At 37.6% G+C, this 27,618-nt stretch overlaps 1 protein-coding gene across 1 annotated transcript in view; it reads right to left on the reverse strand.

Annotated features, from left to right (window-relative positions):
• Positions 1–3,838: 3,838 nt before the first annotated feature.
• Positions 3,839–27,618, reverse strand: part of LOC126249164 (hormone receptor 4-like) — a 230,334-nt gene continuing 206,554 nt past the window's right edge. Inside the window, exons 12-14 of the mRNA XM_049950821.1 lie at positions 22,697–22,889; positions 18,193–18,320; positions 3,839–8,024 (exon numbers count right to left, since the gene is read on the reverse strand). Coding sequence (XP_049806778.1) covers positions 7,944–8,024; positions 18,193–18,320; positions 22,697–22,889 — 402 coding nt within the window. The 3' untranslated portion in view covers positions 3,839–7,943. The remainder of the gene's footprint in view (positions 8,025–18,192; positions 18,321–22,696; positions 22,890–27,618) is intronic.

Here is a 27,618-nt window from a genome sequence, read left to right on the forward strand (position 1 = left end):
ACTCAATTCAGCATTTTTGCTCTGTTTCTCAGAAATATTTGCTCACTGCTTAAACTGTTGGAATTTCAAGAAGTACTTTTATTTGCAAAAGATTGGCAGTGGCTTTCTATTTTCTTATTACACTAAGAGATGAAGTGTGTAAGTGTGTTTTTAGAATATGGTCACAGTGAGTGTGTGTCAAAAAGTTACTGGAATTGGTTAATAGCAAAGTATTGTATTAACAGAATTTTAAATTATATTTCAAAGTGTTCTTCTACTGCACACTCACACTTGTTCAAATATTCATTCCATTATTTGAAACTCTCCTGGGACCCTTTACACTAAACTTCCTCCAGCCCTTGCATTGTATTTCCCGTCAGTTTCTTATGGTGTCCTTCCAGTTTCATTTATAGCCACAGGTACGTGGGTGAGGGGAGGGAAAAGAACAGGTACAAACAGGAGTTTGATGTTCCAGTTAGTGTCATTATTGCTAAAAGCACCACTATACAACACAGTTGTACTAGTTATTTTATTTTTTTTACTATCAATTTCAGTTGATGTCGGACCATCATTCTACAAATTAGGTCAGGTTGGATATGACACTTACTGTAGTAGACCATTTCAGAATAACTAAGCATTGCAATTGTGGAATAAACAGCTGAACAAGTTTTATGACCCATGTATGCTCTGAAATTGACCAAAATCAGTAGTCAAAATTGAATTAAATAGTAAATCTGTGTACTGTATAATACAGTTCTTTAACATTCCTCAGAATCCTGCCTCGGGCATGGATGTTTGTGATGTCCTTAGGTTAGTTAGGTTTAACTAGTTCTAAGTTCTGGGGGACTAATGACCTCAGCAGTTGAGTCCCATAGTGCTCAGAGCCATAACATTCCTCAAAGCTGTCCAACATCATCTCTACAAAAAAGTAACATTATTCTTGGACAGGTAGCTTTTAATCAGTAATGAACAGTATGTAAGGGAGCTGTTATACAGCAATATTTAATTTTCTACTATCAGTTTCACTGGATATTTATGTCTGATATTTTCTTATGAGTGATAGTGGCTCCACATAGTTCCTTAGCCATCGTCTGGCTCTCTGAGATGAATTTTGAATAAATGACATGTGTAATTGAAAAATGTATCCATCTTTTCCTTCCCTCTGCTGTTTTCCGTGCAAAATATTTCCTCCCTCAAAGGATATCTTATCTTCCATTTTATAGAATGATGTTTCATCTAGTCAGAGGTGTGTGTGTGTGTGTGTGTGTGTGTGTGTTCAATGAATGGTATTTTCATAAATGGATGTACACAAACCTAACACACAGCTGAAATACCAAGATTAATTCTATGGAGCAGCTCATGTTGTAAAAAGAAAAGACTTGACATTATATATATTATTTGAAGTCCTTGTGATTTCATTTAAGCTCTCAGTGTGTTGTCAATTTTGGAAGTGAATGACAGCCAAACTGTGTATTACCTATAAACCATCTTAGTCACTCAAATACTAGTGAATTATCCAGTTGCTTTGATTCTGTAGGGTTCTGTCATCTTAGATAGCTTGTGTTAATATGTGTCTGGCATGTAACAGCTATCAACTTTTCTTCCATAGTAACATACAGAACATGATGTTTTTAATCTTGTCTGGTAAATGAGATAGGGAGACCTGACTGCACAAGCACTGTCCTGACTACAGTGCCAGTTAGTCAAGTGATGGCAGCTGCACAAAACTGTTCATCTGTATGCCTTCTCTTCTGATAATGCCAAATAGGCAAGTCTCTGGCAGTGATTATGCATAACTACATATACATTGATTCCAGAAACTCTCGTTTCCTCAATCTAGCTGGACCATACAGAGAGAAAAGATAACTTAATGTCATCTCTGGCTAAACATCTTAATATGCGCTACAAGGCATTGTTTTACTGGTAGTGGAGTTCCTCTGTTGTTTGTGATATGTCTCCATAAAATATCCAAAATATAAACATAAAATGATAATGAAAGGTGTTGGAAACCACAACGACAATTCTTTGATAGCATATCATACTTCACTAATATCTTGTTGAATGAAAAGGTTGCTTAATTGAGAGATACAATGTTGAAATAAAATACAGCGTACAGGGTGGCACAAGAAATGGTCCAACATTTGTTTCTGTAAACAGTGTTTATTTCAGTCGAAATAAATAAATATAAAATATGATGTGTTAACAATATACCTGAAGGTTATGTTCTGTTTATGATGTGTTCAGTATGACCACCATCATGTTTACCAATTTCTCCAATACAAACTCCTATGCCCTAAATTACTTACTGACACATATCCTCAGTTACCTCTTTGCAAGCCTCATTTCTCAGCACTCACAGTTCCACCACTGTATGACAATGTTTAGGGAAAATCTTTTCCCTTAGATATCCCCTAAGAAAAAAAAATCACACAGATTGAAATCAGGGCTGTTCAAGGCCAGTTTTGTCCACATGCAAAAAAAAAAAAAAAAAAAAAAAAAAAGGAAATCTGTCTGAAGTGACATTTTCCTTAAAAGTTTCACGCAGGAAGTCTAAGACAACATTAGCTGTGTGGGATTTGGCTCAGTTCTGCATGAACCCCTGGTTTTCTAATTGAAACTCTTTTGCAAAAAGTTGAGGAACAAAATTACTAGACAGCATGTTTAGATATAATGTTCACTGTTCACTGTGTGTTCAAAAAAGGAGGACCCTATTACCCCACGACTTGACATAGCAACTCATGGAGTAATTCCTGGAGCTTGATGTATTCCTTCATGAAGCATGTTTGGATTCTTGGAAGCTCAAACGCGCACATTTTGTTTATTAACAATGTCATCAAGGTGAAACTGCCTCATCTGAAAGCCAAACATTGTTCAGCAATACGCCTTGATTCACAGTCCATTCAGTGAATGTCGTTCTTCGATATTTGCTGTCCATCGTTCATTTAAGCAACAGAGTTATTTTATAAGGATACAAATGCAAATCATTTTTTAAAATTTGCTGTACAGATAGTCTAGAAATCCCAAGATGAGCTGCTGTTTTCCCTGTTGATTTTCCTGGGCATCTCAGTCATGCGACTCCAATAACTTTGACATTTGTGGAGAACGGACATTAGTAGGCCGTTCATACATCCCCTCAAGCACTGAACCATCACTATTAAATGTTTTTTTAAGTCCACATATTGTTTTAAATGAGGGAGACCATCTAGTTTTACACTGTGCACAAAACTGTCTCTGTGAAATAATCATACTTTTCTTTTCATGAAAAAAATATACAGTTTTAATGAACTGCTTGACAGTCAGTCTTCCTTTGTCACCCATCTTGGGATGAAACACAAACAGTGCAATTGGAAATGAAAAAAACTAATCTCCATGAGATACTATCACTTCTACCAATATAACACACAATAACAACCAGTAACCTAGAAAAAATCCCAAAACAAATGTTGGATCATTGAACCACCCTGGAATATGTTCAAGATGGACATATCAAAGAACTTCAAACAAGACTGTTTGGCTACAACTGTAGCTAGATCTGGGCTAACCTGAAATTCTACAAGGTTACTGATGTTATTTATTCATTGAGAAGTCTTCCTCTGAAATCCCAAGTTATAACAAGATGACTAATTTCTCATCAATTTCTCACAACTAATTAGTGTCAACATTGTATGAATTTTTTTTCAACTAAATATTTAAAATTAGTGTTTCATACCTGCATTCTTTCATGTCTACATAACAAGCCACAGTAACTGTTAAGGATTTTTAAACATCAGCATAAACTGGAGAGCTGCAGCTTTTAAATTGAAATATGGATACAAAAATGCAAAAATCATCCACAAATCAAGAGAATTTCACAAGGCACTTTACTATGGATAATATTCTATTAACAGAAACAAAAAATGGTAACACTTAAAACAGTCATATGACACCACGGTTCACTTTAAATCTGTGTAAATGTCCAACACTGACTAACTGCTGACACACTGAGTTAAATGCAGTATTTTGTAACTGTTCACAAAATTATTCTCACTGTACTACTGTAACATAGTATATCACAAGCACATCCTAAACAAAATGTGTTCTAAAACTGTATTACTTGATACAAAAGCAAAATTTTAACTCAAAGTGAGAAACTATACAGCAAGTTAGAATGGTCACTACCTGAACACAAAATGACCAGTTTTTTTACTTTTTTTCAATGAAAGACACACGTTACTATATTACTGCTCCCATTCATGGTCATTCACTGAAGCACTCACACTCACACTCACACTCTCCTCTCTCTCTCTCTCTCTCTCTCTCTCTCTCTCTCTCTCTCTCACACACACACACACACACACACACACACACACAGGAAAAAAAGAGAGAATCACTAAGAAACTGAAAAAAAAGACCACAATTCATTGAGCTAAACAACACAAAGCCTTCAGTTATTTTTCGTATCTACCACCCAAGTTTTTGCATGTTATTGGCTATGGCAATGGAACATTTATGAAACTAATAATAAAATGTCATGTTGGCATAATCACACTTTAGAGAAAGTTTATGTCACTATTACATCACACAGATGACACACATGCAGAACTCACTACATACTGTAACAATACTATGGAAAGGATAGTTGTTACTCAGCATAAAGCAGAGATAATGAGTCGCAGAAAGGTAGAACAAAGAGACTGTTGGAAAGTGAACTTTTAGCCAACAAGGCCTTTGTTGAAAATAGACAAAACACACACACACACACACACACACACACACACACACACACACATGCGCGCGCGCGCGCGCGCGACCAGTCTCTGGCAGCTGAAGCCACACTCAACTTCTGGTTATTTGTGCGTGAGATGCAGTTTGTGTGTGTGTGTGTGTGTGTGTGTGTGTGTGTGTGTTTGACAAGGAATTGTTGGCTGAAAGCTCTCTTTCCGACACACTTTTTGTTGTGCCTATCTGCGACTCAGCATCTCCACTATATGGCGAGTAGCAACTATGCTTCTCGTAATCTTGTCATTACATAGTGTAGCTTTTATGTCTGTTAATTCTCATGACACATGGTTGACAAATGACTGGTATAGCTACAATGGGTTAGATAGTTAATGTGATGACCAGCATTTACAAGTAAAATTATGAAAAAAGCTGAAACAGGGGCCAAAATAGTCCACAGAAATAAAATTTTGAAATTTGAATTAGCAAAAGGGGAGCTGCAGTACTGAATGAAGGTGGGGCAGTGAAGATGGAATGAGTGTAGGGTGGGGGTTGGGGTGGGAGGAGGAGGATGAAGGGGTAGGGGAAGGGGAAGAGGAGGATTAAGAGAGACTTAAAATGCAGGTTGGAAAGAGGGTAAAACTGTATATTCGCACAAATTCTGGATCATCACAGTATGAGATTATAATGTTTTGCCACAAATATTAGATACCCTCCACCATACATTGAAAAGTGGATTGTACAATATAAATGTAGATGTAGAATATGACTTTAAAGGTTTCAACTGTTGAGATCATTTATATTATTAATATAAAATACATTAATTTGCATTGTACCAGGTTTATTCTGAGGAAGATCAAAACACTATCATGTGAGACAGGCTTACATACAGAGATGCAACAAAATTTTACTGATAATTTTAAGTTATGAGTTGTTTCACACAAGACAACTAAATAATGTCACTGTAGAAATATTCTTCTGTTGCTCGTTTCTTAAACAAGGATGATGTAACATATCAGAGATACAATCTAACCGGGCTAACAAAAGCTTTAAATTTTTTTTATTTATTCAACATTTTTGGATTTGGAAAACAATGGGTAAAACTATTACCCATGTGTACACTTTTTGTGACTGATTAAGTACTCTGGTATTATGAAAAACTGTACACATTCACATTTTTGCTTTCATGGCAGCATTGCTTGAAATGAAGTGATACCAAATGTGGTTAAAATGTAATTGAGTACTCTCCATACTCATTAAACAAACTGTATATGTTTAGGTTCTCTGGGCTATTTTGCATTAAAAACAGACTTCTTTGAAGTACACCAGAACTCCTTTCAGATACTGTCATTCTTTAAAATAAAACTTTCAAATATACTAACATATTATTTACATTTTAGATAACAATGACATGCAATTGATAACACTTTATAATTCTGAACAACACAAGGCAACAACAGGAGCTTTTTCAAAGCTTCACATTAGTTTCTTTTTTAATCTTACATTTTAATCATTTATAGTCATTAAAAGACTGTTAACCAAATTTATTTCTCTCTGGAGACCTAGCACCACATATTTCTTCGTTTCATTTAATGAGAGTCAAAACATTTGCTTAACTTTAGAGAGTTACAAACATATTTTTGAAGCAGTGCCACAAAGACATTAACAGCATTAGCATTCCATTTGTGCCTTTTGGTAATAAAATCAAAAATATTTAAAAGAATGTAACAAACAATTATAACATGAAATTCAACTAATATGAAGTTATGGAAAGTTCCAAACACAAAACAATATACAGTGTCTATGTAGAATTATAAAGGCAATTTTGTACATCCATAAATTACGAACGTTTGCAGGCATTAAAAAAATTTCAAATACTAATGATCTACAACATTACTTCACAAAAGTAATGCCATTCAAAGCATACAATTACATTAATTTGTGGAAATTATTTCTGTCAAAATCCTTTTATACCAAAATTTTTTATTTTAATTTTTTGTACTTCAATGTTTTTATTCTGTCGGATGAGTTGTCATTGTCAAATCTAATATTTGTGACAGAGACCCAAAAATCTTTACAGACTGTAGTGTTTAAAGGGTTCATCCCTTTAAATCAGTGTAATGTGCCATCTCCTGTACACAAACAAATAAAAACAAAAAAGAAGAAAAATTTGTATAACCATTTATACAATACTTCAATATTCCATTCAAAATAATTGTTTAATTATAAAAAAAGGAACATATTTCTTAAAATTACATTTGCATGATGCTGGTAACTTCCTATTTTTATTTTAAGAATGAGAGTCTTTACTGTTTCGCTTTGACATTACTCCAAAATTAAGAGAAGTTATACCAAAGTAATAGTGCGCTAAATGGTATTATGTCATTCAGTGAAGTACTACTGTAAATGGTAAATGGAAATATCACTATAACAGAAAAAATTGAAACTGAGAATACTATACAGGGGCAAATGTCATTTCAGCCATTTTAATTAGAATTTAAATTATGTCCCTTCTGGGAGGTCTCCGGTAACTTAAGGCAGCGTAAGAATACTTTGGTTACAACAATGTTTTCCAACAAACTGTAATGGTAACAACAGTATAGGAATTTAAATGGTCATTCACCCATTTATAAATGTGGCTTCCATCACATGTCTGCTCTGTCATTAATAGTAAACATATACATATATATGAGATACAGGCATCTCATTACCACATGTGTCTTCTGCAAAATATACTTCTTATTTGTAAATTACTTTTTTCCTACGATTAATCTAACTTAGTCTCACTTTAGCCTTTGAATGCTTTTCTTGTATAATTTCAGCCTGGCAAAGGCTAAAACACCAGTCTTCATGAAACAGCAGTCTATTCTCAATATGGTAACAATTTTATTAATGAATAAATTCTAGTACGTTCTTCCCTAACAGTTCATATCTGACTCGTAAAATCAAATATTTATTTTTCATTCAAATTGGCAACCAGTACAAAAGCCTTCTCCAGTAATGGTTATGGTAACTGATTCAGTTTCCTCACTGGCCTCATCTTGCAGCTGCTCAACAAAACCACACTATTTCCAGAGACTGGGAAGAAGTATTACATAGCAGTAGTGCAACTATCTATCTCACTTTTTTGTATCATAAAAGTCTGAGAGAGATTTCTGTGAAGTGCAAATACATATTTTAGATTTAATAGTCACATTATGGTCACTAGTCCTTGATCGATTGTCACAGTTCTGCTCGTAAATACTGCTATCTGCTTTGTTGATGTACTACCTTTGAATGGCAGAGTTCAGGAGGAACGGAACATAAAACATTTTACTTTCCAGCAGTAAAGTAGCTGCTGACTGTACCTGCAACATAAAAGCACTGAATTAAATGAGTGTTTCACTAAATGTCTTCAAAGATTTTTGGAGTGACATCATATCATTATGGCCAGTTATGATGAAAAACATGAAACTCCAGAATGAACTGAAGCTGTATGCCACACTGGTACTACAGACATGGCTCTTAATGACTTAACTATTCAGGCCTGATTTTCATCCTACCCAAAGGTGTAGAGAAACTGCAAGAAAGGTAAATATGGATGAGTAAACAAATTCGGATTCCACTCTTCTACATTTGAGTCATGTATTTTAACCACAACAACAACAACAACAACAACTTGGTCAATTTCTAACTTTCAAATTTTATGTCAGATTTACTATAAAATGAATTTTGTAGTAAATCTCCATCTTGTACCTCACGCTTTAAAATCTTATGTGTATTCTGACTGGTATCCTTATCAAATTTCCATTGTGCATCTTACAATCTGTTAATGACATTACAGAGAGAACAATAAAATTTTATTTCCATATTACCATCTCTGTCTCTGTGAAGGCTACATGTAAATATGCAGTAAATACAAAATCAACAGGTAACCCTAATCCACAAATTACACATTTTACTGTGATATATAAGATGATAAATCTTTCCTGCAACATATACATCCAAAAACATAATAAATTTTATCCAGCTCCAGAATTTTCTTTGACTGCTCACTGCTAAACATCACTACCGGAAGAGGATATTTTACATATTTTGTTTCAGTTTTATCTCAGCATACCGTAACGTTATTAATCGTTCCCAAATTTATACAAAAATTCTCTCATGGCCTTTCCATGACCTTTACAAAAGCTTTTAAGTCTAAAGAACCAGCCCAAATTTTGACAGTTGCCACTAACATATTATCTTGTACACCACAAATAATTTATTGGGCACAGCTGAGTAAAACTGAGAAACCTTCCACAACCAACACAAGAGGCTACAGAAGCAGGCCAGTTCAGGTTAGACAGGTGAGCTGACAAATTCTGTCTGTGGGGCACTGAGACTGGATGCACCCAAGCCGAGGAACCAGAGCCATAATAGTATTGATGCAGCAGGAAGACATGTGCTGCAGGGTGGGTGACCTGCTTGCTTGGCATCTGTGCCATGGTTCTGTCACGGCTTGAGTGACAGAAACTGATGCTTTAACAAAACAACGGCAGGTCAAGCCTGTACAAACATTTTTCATCTCTAGTCAGACGAATGGCTGGCTGTCAGCCACCAGACCCAAGGGGGGACCTACTATGGTCTAGTGGATCAACCATACCGCTGTTAGCTGCGGCTCTGCCGCTCATGCTAAGACCAATGCTATGGACTTGACACCCTCAAAATGGTGGGCCACCTTGTGGCCTCCAGTTCAAGCCTGGGGCTGTCCAGCCACTCAGCAACTTTGCTTGTGTGTGCAAACTCCTAGCTGCCTGCCTCTGATCACGTTGGCAGACACTACTGCTGCTGCTGCTGCTGCTGCTGCTGCTGCTGCGAGCCGTCTCATCCGTGCTGGATCCACAGCAAGATTGTGTGCCTCAGCAAACCCTGTCCTGTGCACTTGGGCAGCCTTTCGTCTGTACTGTGGGCTGCCACCCATTCCTGTCCTTGCCACAACACTGCTGTCATCACTCCACCAGCCATATGATGCTGCATGCCATTGGGCCGTCTGTTGACGGCCGCTCCTCCTTGCAGGCCACCCCACTTACGGTCAGGTAATGTTGGCCTCTCCAAGTACCATAATGACTGTTTTAGTTGGCAAATGATAAATGAAAACAAAGGCATTTTCATGAATATTCATGAGGCAACTACAGACATCCACTCACCACTCCACTGCTAGCCCACCCAGGGTGAACTACTGGCCTCCTGACCTCTGTCAACCAGATTCAACCCCACTACAGTAGAGATCACACCACCGGCCTCAAAAACTGGTGGTAGAAAAGTTCTACCACCTCAACTGTTCACTGACAGAGGAACTTCACCAACTGCCATCCCTGGAGAAGATGGCTCATCAACTACAGGGCTGCAGTTTCATACACATGCAGCATGACGAGTTCAGTACTTTTTTTTGTGTTTTTGCTTGACTGCAATCGTCATGGAGAGCCAACTGGTTTTTGACAAGTGCTTAATTGTAATTGTATGTACAGCATGAGGAAAGTGAACTTAGGTAGTGTTCTGAAAATAATACAACATGTGTGTTAGTTTGTGTCAGTTGGAACAGGCAATAGTGAATAGTGTTTTATTCGTTTCATAACATACAACTTCTAATCATATGATTAGTGTACAGGAGACACGTCAAAAAATGGATAACACAACTTAGGCCTAATTGGTACAAAAAATTTTAACATTAATATAAACTTTTATTTTTCTTTCCTCCCTTTTGTGAAGGACAGCTACATTTACACACAAGACTACATGTAAATTTATCCTGCTCAAATGTTCAGTTCATCCTTCATGAACTCCTCAACAGTGTAGTAGCAGCGTTTGACAAGTATATCATATAGCTTTGTTTTCAGTGTCTCTAGGTTCATACTCAGAACATTCTTTCCTTTTAGCTTGTTATGAATTTTCATTGCCATATACTGAGGAGACTGTGCATATAGGTTTAAGTGAGGAGTGGGAAGCATAAAATTGTCTTTGTTTCTCGTGTTATATGCGTGGTTGAAACAGTTTTTCTCGAATAACTCTACATTGCTATGTAGAAAGATGATAATATCATAGATGTATAAGGAGGGAACTGTTAATAACTGTTGTTTTTCAAATAGTGGGCGACATGATATCCTTGGATGGGCAGTACACATGTCCCTTATTATTCTTTTCTGTAACTTTAGTATGCACAATATATTGCTTGAATTTTCCCAAAAAATAATACCATACCTTACAACTGATTGAAAGTAGTTGTGGTATGCAATTTTCCTTGTATTCATGTCTATTGCACCTGCTAATATTTGCATAGTAAATGCAAAGCTACATAATTTGTTTAACAGGTAGTCAACATGTTTATTCCAATTTAAATTTTTATCTAGGTTTAACCCTAAAAACTTCACAGAATCTACTTCTTCTATATCCTGATTTTTATGAGTTATTTTAATTTCTTGGGGCTTTGACTGCTTTGTTCTGAACTGGACCATGTGGGTTTTGGGGATGTTCAGTCTTAATCCATTCAGTTGGAAACATGTTTCTAGTTTGTTCATTGTGTTTATTATGTAGAGAGGGATGTTTTCTGGCTCCTGGTTTCCAATTAATACAGATGTGTCATCTGCAAATAAAATCGATGGAGCATTTATATTGTTCGGTAAATCATTAACATAGAACAAGAACAAAATAGGTCCTAGAATCGAGCCTTGAGGGACACCTTGGGCTACTGTTTTCCATTTTGAATAGTAATTTGCTGCATTTGATGAGACAATCACTCTTTGTTTCCTATTTGATAAGTATGAAGTAACCCAATTTAGAACATCACCCTTGATCCCATACTTGTCAAGTTTATAGATAAGCAGTGCATGATTTACAGAGTCAAAGGCTTTTGTGAGATCACAAAAGATTCCTGCAACTTTATTATGGTTGTCTAATGATGTGCTGATCTTGTCAATAAACTTGTTAATTGCATCAGTAGTACTTTTGCCACGCTGGAAACCGAATTGGTTTTCTGTAATAATATCATATTTCTCCATAAAATTTCGAATCTGCATAGCAGCAGCATTTTCAAAGATTTTTGATAGGACTGGAAGGAGGGAGACATATTTGGCTTTGAGCAAGGGGTATGGCTTATTATGTTTAAGTATGTAATTTTTAGTCATAAGTAGGTATTCAGGTGAAAAGATTAATTTATAAGAAGAAGTGTTGCATTAGTAATATATTTAAGGGCCATCATCATCATATCATCATATCATCATCATCATCATCATCATCATTTTATGTTGTTCTCTGTAACGAGGTTTTTTGTATAACTGTTAGAGAGGCAATATCGCACGGGACTACCCTGGATGAAACTTTGCAACTTTTAGCAGCTCAAGCAGCTCAGTTGCAAGCAAACAATGCGAATACATCTAAGTAAATAAGGCTCTGGAAGCACACTAGGCAAATATAGTAGAAAAAGTAAAAGTCAAGAAGGAAAGGAAATAAGACTGGCATAGACCAATTGCTCCAGAAGAAGTGGAGAAAATATGACAGGAATATGAAGCTTGGTGGAATGAAAATGTCAAGCATGTTTCTCCAGCAGTAAATAATATTAGAATTTTGAGGGAGCATCAAAGATTAAGAAGCAAGAGTGCTTGTGTGGGAGTATGATATAAGGTGAAAGAAGCCGAGTTTAATAGATGCACAAAATTCTGGTATTGCAGAAATTACGCAGAGTAATGTAGAATTATCAGCTCTAATATCTTGGGGAAATGCAGAGTCTGAAGTAGCTGTAGTATCAGATACAGTAACTGTGTGCTACACTGAAGCAGATGAGTGTGTAATTAGCAATATGATTGATACTTACACAGGTGCAATAGTGGTATCTATGCCACTGGGTGATAATGGTGGTTGTTTAGATACCACAGAGCCTGGGCTCCACAGGGCTATACATTTTCAAATGATTTTTGAGTTGTGCAGAGTGGAACTGCATACAGTAATTTTGTTATAGATACTACGAAGTATGCACAGGAAAGTACTGCTGTTAGTTACGTTGCAAATTGTGAGGATAATAAACAAGTACAGACTCACTCACTTTCAAAGGATGCAAATTTATCACCACCTGTAGTGGCATCGCCTCCTCAGAAGAGGACTGAGGAAGAGAAGGCTAATGATTGAACCAAAAAGACAGAATCCTTTCAGAAATGTGTATGCGATCATCATAAAAAAGCTGATAAGACTTGTAGTGTCACAGGTACTGAGGGTAAGAAAAAACATCATGTAATTGTTCTTTGGCAGCACGCAGGTGAAATCAGGAAGACATTGTTTCGAGACTGCTACAAATGACACGTTGTAGTGAGGGTCTATTATCATGAAAGTAGAACTACATAAACTGCATATGACATCTTTAAGATACGAAGTTGGTTTTGATGAGCAAGGTAAAAGAAAGAATGGCATTGCAACAAGTAGTCTATCTGTAATTAGTGTTTAAGTAAAGGGAGTAAGTGAAACTACTGACCACTGTATTGTGTGTGGTAGTACCTTATGTAGTTGTTGTATGAGCACAGATTTAAGTACGTGTTTTTGGAGAAAAAGTAAAGGTAACTTTTGTTTAAAAGACAAAGTTCTAGATGGTATACCAAAGCAAAGAGCACAGAAACCACCAGACAGACAAAAATAAATGCTTAGTTAAGTACAAATTAGGTAAGAAGCTGCTGGATGTACAAGAAGAAATGCTATGCACAGGAAAAAATTGAGCAGAACTATTTACTGTTAAATGATTGTTGATGAATTTGACAATGAAAGAGAATTTGGTGATGTACTGTTTGTAAGTGATGATAAAACAGAATCATGAGTCCTCTAAAGAGGAAAGGAAAGTCCAGCAGACTAACTACAGAAAGTACCATTTATAATTAAGAAAAAGCCAATGAAAATTGTGGTTTAAGCTGAACTAGTGTAATTGAGGAACCAATGTATTGTATATAATTGTCAACTTTTAAAATATGTATCAAGACATAGTGGAATTGCTCTGAGCTGATTTCAGTGTACTGGATCTTCTGAAGGAAGAAGCACATTGCGCCGCAAATAATTTAAAGGTATGACTGAGTAAAATACACACACCTTCTACAGATAATGCAACATGCTGCAGAAGAGGGTCAATTCGGACCAGCGAGGTGAAGTTACATCATCAGGGGCTACCCGCTGATATGACAAGTACTGTTTCTGAGGTGTTGAGATGGTTACCACATGCTACGGACAAGTGGAGGGACCAGAGATGTAATAGCATTGAAGCAAGAGAAAGATGGAGCTGCTGCAGTGTGGGTGATCTGGTTGCTTGACATCCGACCCACTGTTCTGTTATAGCTTGTGTGATAGAAACCGATGCTTTAGCAAAACAAGGACAGGCCACACCCAAATAAATACTTCTCATTTCTAGTCAGAGGGATGGTACTGTCAGCCACCAGCTCCAAAAGGGGGACCTAAGATGGTCTGCTAGTCTATGTGTATCAACAAGTCTCCACCTCTGTACCCTGCTGCTGTTAGTTGTGGCCCTGCTGCTCACACTAAGGACAGTGCTGTGGGCTTAGCGCCCTCCAACTGGTGGCCTACAGTTCAAATATGGGGTAATGCAGCCGCTCAGCCACCTTCACTTATGTGGACAAAATTCATGTTGCCTGCTTCTGCTTGTGTGGGCAGACATTGCTGCTGCTGCGAGCCATCTATCAACGCAGGGTCCATGGCACGATTCTGCACATCTAAGCACACCCTGTCCAGTGAAGCCTCTTGTCTGTATTGCAGGCTGTCATCCGGTGCTACTGTCAGTGTACTTGCAGCATTTCTGCTGTCATTACTCTATAAACTGTAATGACACTATGTGCCCCCAGCAACTTGCTGACGGTCGCACCTCTTTGCAGGCCACCTTCGACACACATCTGGGTGATGTTGGCCTCTCCAATTATCATCATGACTGTTGTAGTTGATGAGCGATAAACAAATGTTGTGACTACAATGATACATCAGATGACTACCACTCACCACTACACTGCTAACCCTGCCCATGGGGGTTAATTTCGGCCTCCTGGCCTCTGCCAACCAAGTTTAGCCCTGTCACAGTAGGGGTCACACCCATGGCCTCTACAGTTTTATAAAGCACAGCACAGCCATTCTATCTAACAGAACTTCAGTCTTCAGAAGGTAACTGCTTCTGTTGGTACTATAAACAAAGAACTATATAAATAAAGTAAAATGTTGATTTGATCCCTGTGCAGTTCTATGACATACTCAAATTAACTACTGCTGTAGTTACACCTTATCATAATGTCAGACACCCTATCTGTCCCTTAAGTGTGTCTAGATTTCAGGTGAATAACCTATGATGTTCACATCAGAACCACTGACAATCCTGCATCATAGCTATTAGCAAAGGCAGAATACTAGCAAGAGTAGGTCTACTTGCATACATTCTGCACATTAATGAGTGGATAGCAACAAACAGCTTTAAGCAATAATGTTTACTTACTTGAAAAATACATTCATTAGTGTGATGCCAAATATTTGGATTTTTCAGCACTGATTTTCTAAGCACTAACTTTCTAAAAATTTGTGCATGGACAGCTTACCACCTTTTTACCTGCTGTGCTGTTTCCTATCATTTGCAATGCAAACAGTCAACATGAAGTCTGAGCTAATAACCATAGTCAACATGAAGTCTGAGCTAATAACCATTACTGGATGTGGAATGCCCTCGGCTTTGATTTGAGTTAACCAGAGATGGTGCAACTTGTCGTTTTTCAGATAAAGAATGAAAGAATCAGGCAACACTTCCAATACACAGTCTGAGTGGTCAGCAACAAGCTACATACTGACTTGTCTCACGAGACAATATCTGTTCTCTCTTTTTTTAAATGTCAATGGACCAATGGCTGTAAGAGGAAGCCACGATGATAAATGGCTTCCAAAATGGTGAGCTGAGAATCAATACCATATCCTCCTGATACAGCAAGATCTACCACCTAGTCAGTGTATAAATTTTCACTCACAGAAAGCTTCTCACTTTCTTCTCAAAATACTAAACAAATTCGCAGTCTAGGAGAAAATAGAGTATGATTGACTGTCTTAAGGTGAAAAGAAATGATACAAAATAATGTTTTGTATAAATTACAATGCTACCAATGTTACTCATTTGGATAGATATATAACTGAGATATCATGGGCAAAACAGAGAATTGATTGTGTTCAAATTTCTACAATTGTCTTGCATTAGATTGTATTATATATCTGTCTAGATTTTACAACATTCACACCACATTCAATACAATCATGTGCTTTTGCACATGGCTGCCCTTGATAAAAATTTGCCCCATGCTCGCTCCTTGCATATCTACTGTGACCTCATTATTAACTCAGTCTACTTGCTGCACAAAGAATTCTGCCAACAGAACTGTACTAAACTGGCATATACATATTGAATCTGATTACTCAGATTGTAAGAATAATAGTAACATAATTTGCTATTATTATAATTCCAACAAAAATGAATGGGTATAAGGAGCAATTAGAATCAGTAAATTGCTCCAGACATTAGTCACTAAGCCAGCAGCAGAATCATGGGAGTTCATTTCGTCTTTTTGACAAACTGATATTACTTTTGAAGACTACGAGTTCAGATCTGCAGCTCAATCTTTCCTGTTTTTTGTAATCTCAGTCTCTTTTCTAATCTCTGCAAAACACATTCTCAGTCATTCATTTCATTTTTTCTCTTCATTTCTAATTTCTTTCTCCCCCCCCCCCCCCCCCCAATCATATTCTCTTTCTACAGTTTGCATCAATAACTACCAACAACTACTACTCTCTTAATCTGGCAAATGCCCTCTTTGCAAATTCTTAGAACTAATGTCTTCATTACTGATTGATTTAGCTTCTGCTTTCTACTGTAGACTTTCATAGTGTGCATGCACTTCATACACATTTTTACAGAGGCTGTTGGGCAATTTATTTTTCCCTATTTTCCTTATTTACAATTTGGATGTGCATTACTTAGTTTTAAAAATAATTTAGGGGTAAAGGCAACAACACAGAAAGTAGTAGAGGCATTGATTCATCAACAGACACATGAAAAAGACTGAAAAATTTTCAATATTTCAGATGAATCCCTTTTTGAGACACTCATACAACTCTACTACATTGTTCTGAGACTGCAATTTAGCAAATAGACTGGGGTGAGGTGCTGTGCTTTGGTGCATCCCTATGCCAACTCCACAGGATATTTTGTAGGTCAGGTAGGCAGCGGAATACCATGGGTGGACAGAATTGTGGGTAGCAGGGCCCTCATTTCCAGGCACAATGATAGGCACAGCCCTGATGGAGGAGATGATTCAGTTGTTCCAACTGGTCCATCGTAAGCCACACAATCGGTCATATCCCTCTGGAAGACGCAGATTTGAGACCTGTCCAATTTACCCATCTGGCAAGACATATTCTAGTCCTGTCATAGGCTTATCCTACCCAGGCAGAAGCAGGGTCATCTGTGAAAGCAGCAATGTCATATACCAGCTATTTTGAAGTTTTTGCACAGCATTTTATATGACCATGACCACGACCACCATCTTACAGTCCACCCAACAAATGACTTACTGCCAAACTGTCGCCGACCAGCCAGTGACAGAACACTCAATTTAAGTGGTTGCTTCACAAGCTGTGCCATCTGGATCCACTTTTCCAAACTACAAAGATGGGATTTATTCTTGTAATTCATCCTTTGCTCCTGTAATTCTCCTGGCCTTAATCTCTCTTAATTCTCTGCACCCATTTCTCTTCCCCACAATCTCCCTCTCCTCTATTCTGTCACCTGCCCCAAATATATTTCCCCACATCATCATCATCATCATCATCATCATCACTGTAAACTGTGAACAGTTCCAGTGCTATTGTGTTGCATTCCTATCCCTTGCAACTGCTGTCTGTTCCTCCTCCATTCCTATCTCGTACAGCTGCTATCTCCATCTAAGCCCATGACTGACACACACACTAGGATACAATTTCACATTAAAATCTCCCATGATGTGCCCCTGAATACAATGTTTTACAGTCCAAAGTCTTCCATATTTTGATGACCGGACTTATGGCATTTAAAATCAATCTTTTTGTCGTCAGTGCAGAGCACAGAACTGGACCCATAGTCTGTGATCTACTTCCTACTTGTTAATAGCAGTGAATGATTAAAAAATCAGCAATAAATGCCTGAAATTTATATTAATAAGCATGTTCCTAAACAGTATGCTTTTTCCAAGATTTCAGATCTAGAGTTATTATGACTAAGGCCATGATCATGACTACTATTGATGCAAGTATTTTAGAACATATGAAGCTCAAACGAAGCCAGTGACAAATAACCACCACTGCTAGGAACTACAACAATGGAAGTTTCCTGTTCTTATCTCCTACTCTGCAGACTAATTAGTGACTATTTTTTAATGTTTGCATTTCTTACAAAACCCAGTTTCATAGGCCATGAAGAAGACTTAATAGATTATGAGAAATAATTATCTGACATACCTCTGGTAACCGCAGAATAAGGTCGTGGAAACGAGAGTGCTGCTGTGGAAATTTGTTTTCCACAAAACTTCTGAGACACATAGTATACCGCTCCTGAATTGCTTCCAGTTCCGTTGTGCTACCTCGACCTAGAAAGGAGTAAAATGTGGATGTAGCTATTTTAAATACGTCCTAAAATATTGTAAATAGTCACTGTGTTAATGAAGAATAACACAGAACTATTTTCATAGCTACATTAACAATTTTAACAGGAAATGGTGCCACACGTCAAACATTTAGATATGAAAAACAGTTGCAGCTTTGTAAACACAGAGTCAAGAGCAGATTTATGTAATGAATTTATCACCGCATGCATACTAGGAAGATTTCCAAATGATTCCAGACATTACAAGACATCACTGAAATAGTATTCTGCAGTTACTTCACAAATGAAGTAACTTGATATTCTAAAATATACACGTATTTGACAATGTTAAACATGGGACAAGTTTATCAGTATTAGACACTACAAGACTGTTCATTCTACTTTAGTATCCATTAGCATATGTATCAATTTGGTCACATAGTCAAAGAAGGTGAAGTCAACATCATATGGACACTCACCATCATCTTTGTTATCATTTGGGTCACTTTTACATAGTATTCAGGTGAATTGTGATAGGTTAACAGTAGCTAGTAACTCCCACCCACCCACCCACCTAGTCTCAGTAGATTGCCAAATAGAGACCATTTAGCACAACACTCATTACTTGCAACACCATTAGCAACATGTAAAAGTTGCCCAACCACCTCCTCACAGCCTACATATTTCCACAGTTCTAAGCTGCAAAAATTGTTTCCAGATTGAGGCAGTAGGGATGGGTGGCATCACTGCTCTTGCTGTGATACCACTTGTCATAAGATAAGGTTTACCCTGAACATCAACAATTTGCAGTGCAGTTAGAGGCAGACACAGGGGAACAGAACATTGGGTTTTCTGCTGCTCTGGCTGTCTCACATGTAGGAGGTTTTTGTATAGTCAGAAAATGTGTAGCCTGGTCACAATTCAAGTAAGTACAAAAATGTAGCTCAATAACTAACTATTCTTGTTGTCAGTTCCCTTGTAGCAGCTAACATTTTTGACCTGGACATGTTTACTCTTTTTGGGTTTTAAATTAATGATTCAGTAAATCTTGTTGCAACTGTCACACTGTTTCATGACCAAAAAAAAATCTATGTTCAAACTACCACCAACTTTTTGAACCAACATTAGGCTGTACTAAAAACTTCCTAAGCTCATATATCACTTAAACCTTCAATACTACTGCAGCTCTGTACAGCATGATCTGTCCTGTTTGTTACAGAGAACCATCCTGTTTGTTACAGAGAACCTGTGAAAGTTGAATAACACAAATTATCAGACTCAAGTGTCATCAAGCCCATAGGCAGACCATTGGGGTCATTAGTGGTCTTTCAAAGATACCTAAAAAAGTTTATTCAGGGTATTTCTAATTGTGCAAATTACCTGTATGACACTTTGGCAACAGGACCTACATGGGAACAGCATTTAAAAAATTTCCAGGCACTATTTGCACAACTCCAATTGAAACACTTTCATTGTTGGTTGGATAAATGTAGTTTTTTTGCACCTAGTATAAAATACCTAAGGTAAATTTTGAGCAAGAATGGAATCGTGTGCATGCTAGAATATACTGACATGGTCATCAAGTTCCCCACAATAGTTCTTTAGTAAGGTTAATTGCCTTGGGTAGTTCATACACTTAGCATCCCAAATTTATGATCCACTTATCAGACATGGAAAAGGATGTCAATTTTATGTGGTCTGACCACTATAATTACGCATTTATGAATTTGAAAAATGCCTTAAATCTGTTCCTTTCTAGTGACATTCACACGGAAGAAGCATCTCTTGCTCATGACAGACAAGTCACAATATGGCATTAGTGTTATCCCACAAGCATCTAGGCAGTAAGAAACAACCTACAGCATTTGCATTCTTAACACTGTTCAGTACTCTGAAATTGAGATGGAAGATTTAGTATTCTTATATATGCTATTAAAAATCATGTGCTCTTTTAAGGGAACAAGTTTCACTTATTAATGGCCCATAAATCACTAGTTTCTCTTTTAAACCCACACTCAATGTTTCCCAAGAAACAGCAGAATGTCTGAAACCATGGGCCTTGTTCCTTAGTTATTATAACTATGAAATCCATTATAGGTCTATCATGCAACACAGTAATGCATAGGTCCTATTCTGCCCTCCTATGGGACTTATTACAGTCTTTGGTCACTGTGATGATGTATGTTTTGCAGTATAGAATAATTTGTGGCACACCCACAATGAGTTTCCAATTACGGCATACAAAGTAGCTACAGCTACATCTACATCTACCTGTCAAGTATTGCTGCTGCCATAGAACATACAATCTGTCCTGCCTGTGCCTAAAAGCATATAAAATGCAACTCACTGGGCTTGGTGATTCATGTCCATAACCAGCACACAAAGTCGTGGTATCCGGCTAGTTCCCACGTCTAGGTTTGCAACTTTGACCAGATCCTGTAATGGATCTAGATTATCATAACTGGCCACAGGAGGCATCAACTTTTTGATTTCACGGCCAATCAGGATCAGTTAATTCGCCACTGCAACCAGTTCTGGCCACAGAAATAAATAAAAACAGTGCCACCAGACACAGCTGTCAAGGAGTCACAACAACTAGAACCTTAGGACTGCTACTAAGCCTGCTGGAAGATGCACACCCATTCTGCCATCCACATCTATGCCCCAACATCATTATAGCCTCCAATACCATGCCAAATCCACGTAGTTCGTTGAAGCCTCCAGTAAGCAGATGTGGGAACCCACAAAGGAGAGCCTCTTTTACCACACACCCCTCTTCCTCCACCCAAACTGATAATTCAGGCCCCAGTAATCAGTCACAACTGGTGGTTCAGCTGGTCATATGCCAATCATCAGCCTCAAAAATTGCCAACCCATATGGCATTGGGCAAATTGGTGTGGGGGAGATCTGAGCACTACCTTCCTCCTACCTTACTGGTCCAGGCATAAACCAGCCCAATATTGGTCCTAGCTGCTGGTTAAAGAGTGAAGAAATTTAGTATCTCTGTCCAGTAATAGTATTGATTCCCATAGCAACTTAAGAGATCTCTAGTTCCTATCACTCCCAGTGACGTTACATATGAACAAATTACTTTCTTGTAAATGTACACAGAAAAAACGTTGTCCAATATACAGAACTAACTAGTTTATGACATTTGACACTGGCATTATGAAGTGGACTGATTAATTTTGTACAGCTGATGAACAGATAATTTTCCACAATGCTGTCAATACAGTTTGATTAAGTTGTTGGGTACTGAAATAGATTTTTTTTTGGGTGGGGGTGGGGGGGGGGTCAGGGGGGGGGGAGGCCACGTTATGGATGCTATCTAATAATATTGTTGAGCCTTTACACCCTGAATGGATCACTGTAGACCACATGTAAGTCACACTACATTTCCCAGTCTATGTGGACAATGCTGAACAGTACATTCTGTAACAAATTGGACACATCTGTAACATACACCATGACATGTGAGTGCAAGTACAAGGGCTCACCAATGTTAGTGAATGAGCAAGTTGGTTATTTATTTATCATAGATGAGCAGACATGTTGTATTGTAGCAAAAGGATAGAAATACAGCAGCATAACAGCATTAAGTTATATGTTCTTCAGAACTGATAAATCATTAACTTTTCATAGCTGGCAGTTATAGTTTACAGGTGGCTCACTTGAAGCATGTTCTCTGCACTTTTCCATATAACAAATGTGTGAGGATATAAACTTACACTCACTGTTATATGTCTGGCCACTCTGACATAGTAAAAATGAATATAACACAATAACAAAAGCTAGATTTTTCCCCCAGAATCCAGGGCTATTAAATTATGCACAAAAGAATGTCTGTGCTTTAATGTTATCCACTTTTCAGATGTAAGGTAGCATTTGTTATACTTTAAGTAATAATTATTTGCATTCAACCTCTTTAATAGTTCCTGATATAATACAATTACTCACAATCAGCTTGTTGACACTCAGTCTGTGGTATTCCAGCAGAAAATCCTGGTACCCTAAACTGAAGAAGAGAACACAGTCTGCTGGCTGCATGGTTGCAGTGTGTGAACTGTATGATTTTCTATAAGAAGTGGAAGCATAGTCCAACATGTTTTTTTTTAAATTTTATTTTATTTAATGTACACTGTAAACTGAGAGTCAACAATCTGGAGAGAGCACTCTCTCTTGAAATGCATAGTTTAATTGTATCAAGTATTATGAAAGTGGTTGAATTCAAATAATTATTACTGACATGGTCTGTGGTTATGACTTTAGCTGAAATACATCCAGCCACTTTACTTTGATTAATTTTATTTTTGTCTTTAAAGGGGACTTCGTAAGATTACACAGCACACATTAAATACAATTATAGTTTCAGTAACTACCTTGATTTAACATTGTGATGACCTTCAAGCATACATATTCTTCCATCTGCAGTTTAATTTTGCGAAACATGAGAGTAACATGCGTTATCTTTTCCACCATCAACCCTACATCTTGTCTCAACTGATCCATTGTTATTGAACGGCCCATCATTGAAGTGAGACATGTCTGCAGGATACACAGATTATTTGACACCTAGAACAAGAACATTGATAAGCTTGCAAATAAATCAAGGAACAATTTTATCTTACATATGTTTATTTGCTAATTAACAATGAAATCACTTTTGGGGAAAATCAGTTTACAATGGTAACATTTTCAGAAGGAAAAAACTTATAATAAGAATTACACAACTGATGTTAGTCCTAGAATGTCCTGAAGACACATCTTTAAAAAGCTCAGTATTTTCGCAACTGTGTCACAACACATCTCATTGTCATTTTCAATAGCTCATTTAAAAAAGGGGGTGGGGGTACAAGATATGATTAAAATAATGAGACTAAAAGCAATGTCTGCAGTGACTTATAGGATATAAATTTAGTACAGAAATGAGTCAGCTACATGAATACATCAGTCATAAAAAATATATCACATTCTAATCTATTGCACTTGAATAAAATAAAATTCTTTCTTTATCTTACAAACTTACTTCCAAGGGCTTCCCAAAATATTTTTTTTAAATTTAATTTAAAGAATTAACTGAACAAGTTGGCCAAATTGTTTCAATCAGGCTAGTGTGAGGGGAGTGAATTTTGTGTGTGTCAAGTTTTTCTGTACTCCATTATTATTAGAGCACTAAGTCTTTGAAATTTATTTTGTGCTTCTAGTTAATTTTTTAAAATGGTTGATAACACAATTAAGAGTAGCTGTGTAAATTCAGTTGATGGTTACTCACAGTCCTGTGAATGAAATAGTGTTTTCTCTTTGTGGAACATCATTATTTAAACCAATCATTAAATAATCATTTCTTCTTATTCCTATTTGAATTTAACCCTCATCTGCCCTAAAAGGGAACTGAAGATAATCAGTAACATACTTAAGAAAGGATTAAACTTCTTCCCTATAATGTCTGTTTTCTAAATATCTTTCCAACACTTTCCATGTAAGATTCAATAAATCTATGAGAGTCAACCATTGTGATTCAGTCACATTTGTTCAATTTACACCCATGTCTAAATATATACCCTTGCAGGGCATTTATGGTATATGGAAGAGGGTACACTTGTTAGCTCTGAAGATTGTTTCCATCCATTTACGTACAGGGTGATCAAAACATTTCCGTTTGAGGGCATTGACGCAGTGTATATGCAAGGTAGTGCGATGAGCACAATACCTGCTTCTTTATTTAAATCAACATGTGAAATGCTGGAACACAACTATATGCCACCAACAACACCCCCATCCCAAACTTTGGAACAGTGGAATGGACAGTGGACAGAGCACTACATGAGAAATGTACTCGATAGTTTGTTATAGCTGACGTGTGCAAGCCAATATTGTGGGCGGACTTCCTATGAAGTTTCCATCTTCCTCTCAATTTGGTTGCAGGGCTTCACCAGACTACTAGTGGGGATTCCGGGTCAGGGCACATCAGTTTCCCACCAACAAGTGATACAATTACTACCCTTTACAAAATACAAAAAAATGGACTCTGGAACCCAACCTTCAGGATATTATCAACAAGTACGAGGAAACTAAAAAAGAAAATATTTCTATGCTCACTGAAAACTCTGTCTTGAGAGAAAAATTGCATCTGTTAGGAACCGACATTGAACAATAAATGAACTCACCTCACCCACTCACTCACTACTACATCAGAAGTTACAACATCGTAACCGTCATCAGCAACATCCACACCAGCAGAATCAACCAGCTTTCCAGGGGTCCTCAGGGACCTCTACCCACTTGCAACAAGAGCAGCAGCACCTATTGCCAACTTTCCAGCAATAGAAGAGGAAAAGCGTGAGGGACACAGCACAGGATGCACGTGTCAGTGTGTGTACAACACTCCCAATTTGCATGCTGCCCCTACATGTGTTACCTCTGCCAGTATATGCAAACTGAATCAATAACATGCTGAGACCACCAGACCATTACAAAGTGCGTCACCTGATAGACTACACACTGCTAAACATATAACAGACAAAATGCTATGGGCCGAGATTGTCAGACCATCAGGAAGTTCATGGGCTTCACCAATCCATTTAGTGACAAAGTAGGCTGTTTCTTACAGACTTCACAGTGACTACTGTTTGCTGAATGCAAGTATAATACTCGATCAGCACCCCATATCTAACATACAAGACTTCACATGGCTGGCACAACCACCTTTAGTGTCATATTGTTGTTGGTGGTGGTGGTTAGTGTTTAACGTCCCGTCGACAACGAGGTCATTAGAGACGGAGCTCATGCTCGGGTTAGGGAAGGATTGGGAAGGAAATCGGCCGTGCCCTTTCAAAGGAACCATCCCGGCATTTGCCTGAAGCGATTTAGGGAAATCACGGAAAACCTAAATCAGGATGGCTGGAGACGGGATTGAACCATCGTCCTCCCGAATGCGAGTCCAGTGTGCTAACCACTGCGCCACCTCACTTGGTTTTAGTGTCATAGACTGTAAGAAAGTGTATTTATAGATTCCCATGTCAAGTGAAGATGTAACCAAAACTGCTGTAATAACACTGTTTGGATTATATGAATCTCTATTCATGCCTTACAGTTTAAAAAAACACTGCCCAAACATGGCAAAATTTTAGAAATGAAGTTCAGTTACAATTCCCTTTCAGTTTCTCATATCTTGACCACATTTTGGTCTCCTCATTACTGCCCCATGAAAATGAGAAATATCTCACCTGTATTTCTGACACATTAGAAAAGCACAGTGTTGTGATCAATAATGACAATGTCAGCTCTGACAGAAAGAGGTTACATTCCTTGGTCACTCAGTCAGTCACGTGACAATTTGTCCTACAGCAGACAGGATCAAATTGTAATGCTCACTCCCACATCCTATCAACTATCGTGAATTAAGGAAATTTCTTGGAACTATTAATTTTTATCGAAGACATCTGCCCAAAGTTGCAGTGATACAAGTGATACTTTGATTTCAAATGTTTCAACCATTTAAGTCAACAGGCCCTGGTGGAATATTTCCGGCTCTACTGCAACAAGCAGGAAAAGAACTAACTGTTTTCCTATACAGACTGGAATTAGTCTAGTGGCAGGAGTTATTCCTAATGGTTGGAGGACAGTGAAGGTCATTTTCATCCTGAAGCCAGAGAAAACTGATCGTACCAAAGCTAAGGATATGAGACCGATCAGTCTGTCCTTTTTTCTCCTAAAGACATTAGAAACACAGGTTCAAGTTAATGTTAGGGAAGGGACGTTGACTGAGGTTCCTCTACATGTATACCAACATACACGTCAGCCAAGCAAATCATGTGAAACAGCACTTCACCAACTTGTAGGGAAGGTGGAAAAAGCACTACACTTTCATAAAATTGCTCTTGGCATCATCCTGCATACCAAGGAGGCACACCCACAGCTGGGATGGAGACCATGCCAGATATGCCCCCCTACACCTTTGGGCTACAATGGAGGTAGTTGTGGGGCATACAAGTTAAAACTAGAAATTACTGGAAGCCTTTGGGAAATACAGAATTCCACATCAGTATAGTAAATGTGATAAATATGGGAATGAGCAGAGAAATGCTGGCTGACTATACAACAACTTCCAGCTGTTTCAATAAACATTTCAAGATAATAACCACCAATATATATTATAAAAGTAAGTGTACAATGTGCATGTCACTCAAACTCAGAAATGAGCCCCTGTACAATCAAGGGAGTTATATTGTGTAGTAGCCCTCTATCCCTCATCTACAAAGAGGGTTCTCAGTTTTACCTGAAAGGCATGCCTCTTAAGATATAAGGGCTGGGAAGTTTTGCCTCTATAAATTTTGAGAGTATTCGAGAACATTCAGGAATATTCGAAAGCATTCCACAACATTCCAGAATGTTCCACAATGATCCGGGATTTTCTGGAATGTTCGGCAATAGTCTGGAACATTCGGGAAGATTCCAGAATGTTTGGGAACATCCCAGATTAGAACTTTTAAGAAATATCTACACATAATAGGCACAGAGAAAGAAGTAAGTAAGTGCAGACTATGTGGTGAGGAGGATGAAACTGCACCACATTTAATCTTCCCTATATAAAGCATTGGAGACCAAAAGAAACATAATACTTGGGCCATAAATTCTTGAAGAAATTGTCTCTAATAAGTTATTAGTTGGCTTTAATAGAATTATAGGGAGATAATCCGTACAATAAACTCAGTTTCGGTGCATGCAACAATGGGCTATTACCACAATTGTTTTGTCTCCCTATGTAAATAGGAAGGTGAACTCTCAGAATTTTGAGGGTAAGTGCCTCCCATTTCAGTGTCTTAGGATCTTTTTGAGGTTTTCAGTCAAATTAAGCAAACTTGTGATGAAGTATGTAGCTCTTCTTTCAGACTTCTATATTTTTCCTGTAATCCAACATGGTAGGAGTACTATGCTGATGGATAGTACTCAAAAAATTGTTGAATGAGGGTTTTGTATGTGACCTCCTCCATCAGTGAATTACACTGTCAAGATTTTTTCCAATAAATCTCTGAATGACATCAAATTATCAACTTTAATTATATCAACAATTACGGATAGGATAGATTGTTATTCACTGTAAAGATGACATACTGAATTGCAGACAGGCACAATAATGAAATGTCGTGTGACGAGGGCCTCCTGTCGGGTAGACCGCTCGCCTGGTGCAAGTCTTTCGATTTGACGCCACTTCGGCGACTTGAGCGACGAACAGGCACAATGAAAAGACTACTACACATTAAGCTTTCAGCCAAAGCCACACATGCATTCATACAAACAG

This window comes from Schistocerca nitens, chromosome 3 (genome assembly GCF_023898315.1).
Source record: "Schistocerca nitens isolate TAMUIC-IGC-003100 chromosome 3, iqSchNite1.1, whole genome shotgun sequence".
Lineage (NCBI taxonomy): Eukaryota > Metazoa > Arthropoda > Insecta > Orthoptera > Acrididae > Schistocerca > Schistocerca nitens.